Here is a 7,577-nt window from a genome sequence, read left to right as displayed (position 1 = left end):
ACTGAGGATAAGAAAAGTGAATATAAAATTCATAAACAAATAACAAAATAAGAAAACAATAGTGACTGGATTAAAATATTCTTCAAAGAACTAACATTATTTTAATATTTATTTTATTATTGTTATTTAATGAATAAAAATGAAATAACATTTATTAAAATAATAAATAAAATAATGTGTTAAAAATATGAATTTAATTATTTGAATCTTATTTTAATCTGATATTCATCACTTTAATTAAAATGGAAAAGTTATTCATAAATAATCAATTAATTAAAGAAATAGTAGAAACACTTCCAAATATTTATCAATCAATTGATGATACTACTAAACAATATCATTATTATTTAGGATGTATTAAAAATGAAATATTTGAGAAACAAAATAATGAAACATATGAACAAGCAATTAAAAGAGGAGAAGGAATATTTGATAGGATAGATGAAGTAGTTAGAAGAAGAAGAATAGTAATAGAAAAAGGACAAGAAACAATAAATAAAATAGAAATAATTAAGAATAAAATGAACAAAATAATAGAAGAATGTAATAATGATTCAGAAACAATTAATAAAGCGAAAGATGAAATAATAGATAAAATCATTCATATGGAAGAAATGAATAAAGAAGATAAAATTAATAAATTAGAAGAAGAAATTAACAATATTAAAACAAGATTGAATAAAAAGAAAGAAGAATGGTTTACACAATATAGTGATTATTTAGAGAGAAAGATGAGAAAAGATGAAGATGAAGATGAAGAAAGAGAAAGGAAAAAAAGAGAAGAAAAACAACAACTAAAAGAATGGACATCAAGAGAAGTAGGAGATATACTATTTGATTCAGATAACGATGATTGGAATATTAATACATCAGTATTTGGTCAAAGAATAATAAATAAAGAACATATAATAATTATTGTTGAAGATGAAGATGGAAATAAATTTGGTGGTTATGTTAATGTGAAAATTGATGAAATTGATAGTTTTATAAAAGATCCAAAATCATTTTTATTTTCATTAAAATCAAATGGAAGAATACAAGAAATGATGAAATTTGATATTAAAGAACCACAATACTCATTTTATGTGAATAATCAATCAAATGATATATTGTTTTCATTTGGATTTGGAGGTGGATGCGATATTTGGGTTGGTAAAGAAAATAATAAAACAAAATCACATTGTTATCAAGAATCATATGAATATAAAGGAATATCAAATGCACTTTGTGGAAGACAATATCCAGAACATTTCACACCAAAACGAATTATTGTAATTGAAATGAAATAATTTTTATTCATTATTATGTATTTGAAATATAAAAACGGATTCGAAGGTAGCACGTCAGAGACACCACACAGAACACTAAATTATTTCCATCCTTCGATTCCTACCAGTTATGGACTGGTTATGACGTTGCGTTTGGTTAGAAAAACATCTTACCCAATGCTGCAAGAATAGCAGTGTTTATTATGTACAATGATGGGATATCATTGACAATAAAAGAATGAGTATTTATAAAGATGTTATTATTACTTGTTATGATACAAGTATTATTTGATAATATAAGAAAGGTTATCAAAAGAAAAGGGTCAAGTGGATGAGGCTAAAAGAATATTAGCCCAAAGCAATACAGTAGTAATTATATATTCTCCTTAAATTAAGAAAATAAAGAAGAAGAAATTTAAACGCATCAAAATTAAAAAGAAATTAAATAATGAATATTTAAATAATTGATGTCTAAAATACTCTATTCCACATCAAAAATGAGAAAAGAAAATTCTCACAGTTCAACAACTAAAAGCAAAGAATAAGGCAATAGTTGATGAATAAAGACTTTTAAGCGAAGGGACGGGATTAGTCTCCCCTGAGCAAGGAACAATAGAAGATATTTCTATTAATACTTAATTAACTACTTTTTATTTTAAATTCTCTTATTTATTTAATTCAAAAAGTGTCAAAATGAATAATATATTAAATATTATAATATAAAATAAAATTATTAAATAACAATACAATAATTAATAAATAAATTTTAATAAATCATTCATTGTATATAATTGATTATTAAATAAAAAAAGAATATTTTGATATATCTAAAAATCAATAAAAATAAATCAAAATCTATCAAAAATAAAAATATATAATATTTTAAAATAAAAAGTAGTTAATTAAGTATTAATAGAACTTGTGTCTATTGTTCCTGCCTCACCGGAGACTAATCCCATCCCTGAGTCTTCGTCTTGTAGTTCAACTACATATGTTTGGTTGTGATCTCCACAGTGCTCCATGACATCCATCATGTTTTTAATTACAAGGTTTTTGATTTCTTTAGTGATGTCAATTTCGATTTTTAATTCTTTAATTAATTTAATACTTTCGGCATTTATTAGCCCATTAATCCAAATTACTACTCCAATTATTTTGACATCCTTTATTTTCTCTATTTTCATTACCCTATTTTAATTCTTTATACTTATTTCTTTTCTTCCAATAGGCTCCATTAATATTATGATCTGCCACAATAGTCATATCAATTATTAGACCAGTTTTATTCTTTTTATCTAGTACATATACATCTGGTCTTTTATGATATAGTCCATCACTTTTTGGCATTATTTGTTTGTTCAATATCATAGTGATGTCATTGTATTGGAACACTGTTTCATATGGGGGTTTCTTGTATTGTTTATTTCCTGTGTATTTTCTTATTAACCCCTCCCATATGATAATGCCAATATGGTCATGTTTCTCAATTTGTGATTTCTTATGACAATACAAGATAATAGAATATGTTCTAGTGTGGATATCTTGTCTTTACAAAGTGGGCAGTACTTCAATCTTTCATTTTTTAATATTTTTACTTTCCTGTACACACTAAATATTGCTCCATCTTGTATTTTAGTTAATGGAGAAATGAATTTTTCTTTATATTGATGGACTTCAATGCATTTATTGTAGTAGTTTTATCTACCCCTTTTGACTCGAACCATCTTCTAAAATGTCCACTTGTTTGATTTCCATTTTTTGATGTATTGGTTGGTCATTAATTTCTTTATTTTTAATACTACCTCTTTTTTATTTTTATTTTCAATAAATTCATTTATTATTTCTTCTATTTTCGTTTCTGGGATTTTATGACTTAGTGATTTTTTTAATTCTATTCCATATTCATTTCTTGGAATACCATCTATCTATTATGTTATTTCTTATTTCACTCTTGTACATTAGTACATTACTGTTCTAATTATTTCATTAACATATTCGTCCCTTAGGCTTATTAATCATTCACCCATTTCATTTATAGGGACATATAGACGGTCTTTGGAGTTACCGGCACCAATGTATTTTGCCTTTCTTAAATATTTTCTTATCTCCAAATCCATTCTATCTAAGTTACATTCCAATTTACTACTGATACTGAATATCTGAAGATGGGTATTACTTCAATATTAATTCTTGTAATATAACTTCTATTACTACTTTCATCAGTATTTATCTCTTCCATTTTCTTCATCATCTTTTCTTTGATGATTTTACAATTGAATGTATCATTAATTTCATCGGACTGCCATACTCCTAAATATTTATACAAGTCCTCTCCTTCAATTGGATGTTTTGCATTCAATCTGGTATTTTATTAATGTTCTTTAATACCATTCCTGATTTCTTTTCATTTCCATCCTTATTCCACTTATTATTTCTTTAATTTCATTGTGGATTGTTCCCATTTCTTCACTACTTTGTGTCATTATTCTCAAATCATCCATATACAATGTATGGTTTGCTTTTGGGAACTTCTCTTCTATGATTTGAGAGATTATATTCATTTTGATGATGAAGAGTAGAAATGATAATGAATCACATTGTAAAATTCATCAATTTAATATATCCTAGATATTCGTTATATTTATATCATATGAATATCTTCCATCTATTCATCATACTTTCTACAATGTCTATGATGATTCCCTCTACATTAAAATATTTTAGTGCTTCTATTACCCATTCATGATTTACTGAGTCATATGCTTTCTTAATGTCATAATATGACTCTACATATTTTGGGTATTTTTCTTCTTTTTGCTGCTTTAACATATAACTGTTAATTAACCATTCTTTAGCAGCAAGAGATTGGAGTTTACATCCCAATTGATTTTTACTAATTTTTAATGATTCATTATTCATGTTAATTCTATTGTGAATCTTCTCTTTCAATATGGAGGTAAATACTTTCATTATTACATTTGTACAACTGATATGACGATAATTAATGACATTGTTCATATCACCTCATTTGTGGATTAGTATAGTTCTTCCACTTACCATATCTAGAGGGATGTTTTCATTGAAGTTTAACCAATCATTGAAGATATTAAGAATGGACTCTCTTGATGATGACATTCTCTTCCAATAATACAAATATATAATGTCAATACCTGGTGCTTTCTAATTACTTATTTTCATCATTCTTAAATTTAAATCATCCAATGTGATGATGACACTATCATAATTTCTGTATCTTTCATTCCACGAGGTGATTTGTTTTATTTTCAAATGTTCTTTATTTAATATCACTTGTGTTTCATATAACGATTTCAAATATTCTAAAGTAATATCGTTATTTGGGTATATTTCATTTTGTGTTTCTTCTTTATTTTAATTTTGTTATTAGAATCAAACATGATTTTATTTGTATTGATTCTGACAATTTCATTCTTATTAAATTTAATTCTTTCTTTAATCATCGTCATCATATATTTTAGGTACTTTATTCATTCTTGTGCTTTGATTTTAATTTCATCTGCATCTTGTTCATTTAATCTCATTATGCATTTTATTCTGTACCATTCCCTTGACTAGATCTTCTATTCTATTTATTTTCCTTAGGACTTCTTTTACTTCATCAAATTTATCTCATTTAAATTTATTTTAGAGATAATAATACATACACATTGAAATCATTTTCATATCTTCTTGTATATTTTCTATTCTCCTGACTACACTCATTTATTATTAATTTCTCTTATTAATTTATCTGATTCTTTCATTTTCCAGTAGTAATTAATATCTGCACATATCTAGTTATATTATTAAGAAGGATAATCCATTTGGATAAGACTCTGATTATTCATTACCACCTTTAGTACAAGAGATACAAGCAGTTTCGTGTTATTATATTCAAGCAAACAAAGTAACATGGAATAAATAACAAAGTAAAAATGAAGAAATCTGAGGAATGATAAAGATTCAATAGAAAATTGAATATATTTTCAACAATAAAAAAATAAGAAAAAATTAAAAAAGAAATAAAATGTTTTAGAAATTAATTAGAAAGCAAAATCAGCTCCCATTTCACGTTTCCATTCCTTTTGGAAAGTATTAGCATATTCAGAAATAGTGGTTGCAGCAAGAAGAATACCAGTTCCTGAACCAACAGCTCCAAGTAAATCAGCTCCAACAGAAAGAAGAGAAATGCACATACCACCAAATGAAGCAGCAATTGGGATATATTTGTCAAGAAGATAAACAGAACTTTCACCATCACGGAATCCTCTAATAGAAACACGTTGATCAGCAAGTTGTTTCTTAACATCAGCAGAAGAACTTCCAGAGACTTTAATCCATTCACGTGAGAAGATGGTACACATGAATACAGTCAATCCAATACTAATAACTCCATGAATTGGGTTTTGAATTAATTCAAAAATACTATTTGGAGCAGTGAGATAATAACAAAGTCCACCAACTGGATACATTTGTCCTCTTGATGAAACAACAGACCATGACCCAAATAAGTTAATTAAGAAATTAGTTGGGAATCTCTTAAATAAGAGTTGTGAAATAATGAAAATATTAGAAGTAAGTGCTGAATGTAAAATAATTGGCATATTAGAAGTATAGAATAATCTAATTGAATAATTTTGAGACTCAACACGTCCTTGTTTGCTTGATAATGGAATATCTACTTTAAATCCTTGGAAATACATAACAGTTAAGAAAACTACTATTGTAGCAATTAAATTGCTTAAATTTCCTGCTTCAGTTCTAAAGAATGCGTCATAAAGTGCTCCTAATTTATCTGGTCTAGTGATTAATAAATGGAAGAAATTAAGAATTGATCCTTCAAATTGTGATCCTGTTCCTGCATTAGTAGTAAGTGGTGAGAATGCAGACCATACAATTGATTCACAAATATTAGTAGCAATGAATAATGAAATAGCTGATCCAAATCCATATCCGTTTGAAAGTAATTCATCAAGAAGAAGAACTATTAATCCTGCAACAAATAATTGAAGAAGAATTAAACAGCAATTGAAAAATCCAAGTTCTGATGGATCTCCATACATTCCTGACATAATATAAGCAATTCCTTGTCCAAGAGTCATAAGAAGTCCAAATAATTTTTGTGATGCTTCAAACAATTCACTTTCTTCTTGATTATCCATATCAACTGAAATAATTTTAGCTCCTTGAAGAAGTTGCATTACCATTGATGCTGTAACAATTGGTGAAATTCCAAGCTCCATTAATGTTCCTCTATTTGATGCCATAACTAAACGCATCCAATAAAATGGATCATTACCAACAATGTCTGTTCCAATTAATGGAATTTGACTGCAAACAAGGAATACCAATAATGTAATTCCTGTCCACATCATTTTTTCTTTAAATCCAATCTTTTTAGTTGGTTCATTGATTGTTGGAATAAGACTAACAATTGGTCTAATGACATTGAAGAACACTCCCATGACTGTTCTAGTAATATGAAATTTACAGTTCTACACCCTTTTTCCTTTCAATTTATTTATTTATTTTCTTTCTTAACTCAAAAACTATTCTATTTTTTAGATTTCGTTTTAATAACAAATTTTATTATTTTCTTTATTATTCCATTTTCTCTTTTCTTTTCGATTAAAAATAAAATTCATCATTCATTAAATTACATTTATTTTTCTTTTTTCTGTTTTTCTTTTTGTTTTGTTTGAATTCTTCTTATAACAAAATAATTACTTAAAATGACAAAACTTATTCTTTTGATGTATTTGTATTAAATCATCAACTCACAAACTCATTCAATGAAAACCACTAATAAAATCATCCTTGGTATTACTGCAAGTATTGCTGCTTATAAAGGAATTGAAATCGCAAATCAACTTACAAAAAGAGGATATGATGTTCATGTAACATTAACTCAAAATTCACTTCATTTAATTCAACCTTCAACTATTGAAGTATTAACTCACAACAAATGTATTATTGATAGTTTTGATCGTCCAAATGAATATGATGTTCACCATATTTCATTAGCACATTCAGCTTCTTTATTTCTCATTGCACCAGCAACAGCAGATATTATTGCAAAACTTGCTGCAGGAATAGCAGATGACTTTTTAACAACAACATTCCTTGCTGCATCATGTCCTAAACTAATTGCACCAGCAATGAACACTACAATGCTTCACAATCCAATCACTCAAAGAAATATACAAATTCTTAAATCATTTGGTGTTAAATTCATTAATAGTTCATACGGTAAATTAGCTTGTGGGGATGTTGGAGATGGTAAACTAGCTC

At 26.7% G+C, this 7,577-nt stretch overlaps 3 protein-coding genes across 3 annotated transcripts in view, besides 7 other annotated features; 2 read left to right on the top strand and 1 right to left on the bottom strand.

Annotated features, from left to right (window-relative positions):
• The window catches only part of EDI_278860 (elongation factor, putative), a gene marked incomplete at both ends in the record, with an annotated part of 1,542 nt that extends 1,491 nt beyond the window's left edge, over positions 1-51 (top strand). The window contains one exon of the mRNA XM_001733255.1: positions 1-51. This exon is cut by the window's left edge and continues 1,491 nt beyond it. Coding sequence (XP_001733307.1) covers positions 1-51 — 51 coding nt within the window.
• Positions 52-105: 54 nt separating this feature from the next.
• Positions 106-1,324: a repeat region.
• Positions 1,325-1,326: 2 nt separating this feature from the next.
• Positions 1,327-1,922: a repeat region.
• A 36-nt stretch (positions 1,923-1,958) lies between these two features.
• Positions 1,959-2,042: a microsatellite.
• Positions 1,991-2,146: a microsatellite.
• An 11-nt stretch (positions 2,147-2,157) lies between these two features.
• Positions 2,158-5,091: a repeat region.
• A 186-nt stretch (positions 5,092-5,277) lies between these two features.
• Positions 5,278-5,332: a sequence feature (AT_rich).
• EDI_278850 lies at positions 5,330-6,751 on the bottom strand (the record flags this gene model as incomplete). The annotated part of the gene is made up of 1 exon (XM_001735718.1): positions 5,330-6,751. One exon carries the CDS (start codon positions 6,749-6,751, stop codon positions 5,330-5,332), a length of 1,422 nt encoding a protein of 473 aa, XP_001735770.1.
• A 106-nt stretch (positions 6,752-6,857) lies between these two features.
• Positions 6,858-6,892: a sequence feature (AT_rich).
• A 186-nt stretch (positions 6,893-7,078) lies between these two features.
• EDI_278740 (phosphopentothenoylcysteine decarboxylase, putative) overlaps positions 7,079-7,577 on the top strand; it is a gene marked incomplete at both ends in the record, with an annotated part of 684 nt that continues 185 nt past the window's right edge. Inside the window, one exon of the mRNA XM_001733254.1 lies at positions 7,079-7,577. This exon is cut by the window's right edge and continues 185 nt beyond it. Coding sequence (XP_001733306.1) covers positions 7,079-7,577 — 499 coding nt within the window.

The sequence above is a fragment of the Entamoeba dispar genome, genomic scaffold (genome assembly GCF_000209125.1).
Source record: "Entamoeba dispar SAW760 scf_1105229459353 genomic scaffold, whole genome shotgun sequence".
Lineage (NCBI taxonomy): Eukaryota > Evosea > Mastigamoebida > Endamoebidae > Entamoeba > Entamoeba dispar.
Note: the sequence above shows the minus strand (reverse complement) of the source record. Positions and strands in the feature narration are given on the sequence as shown.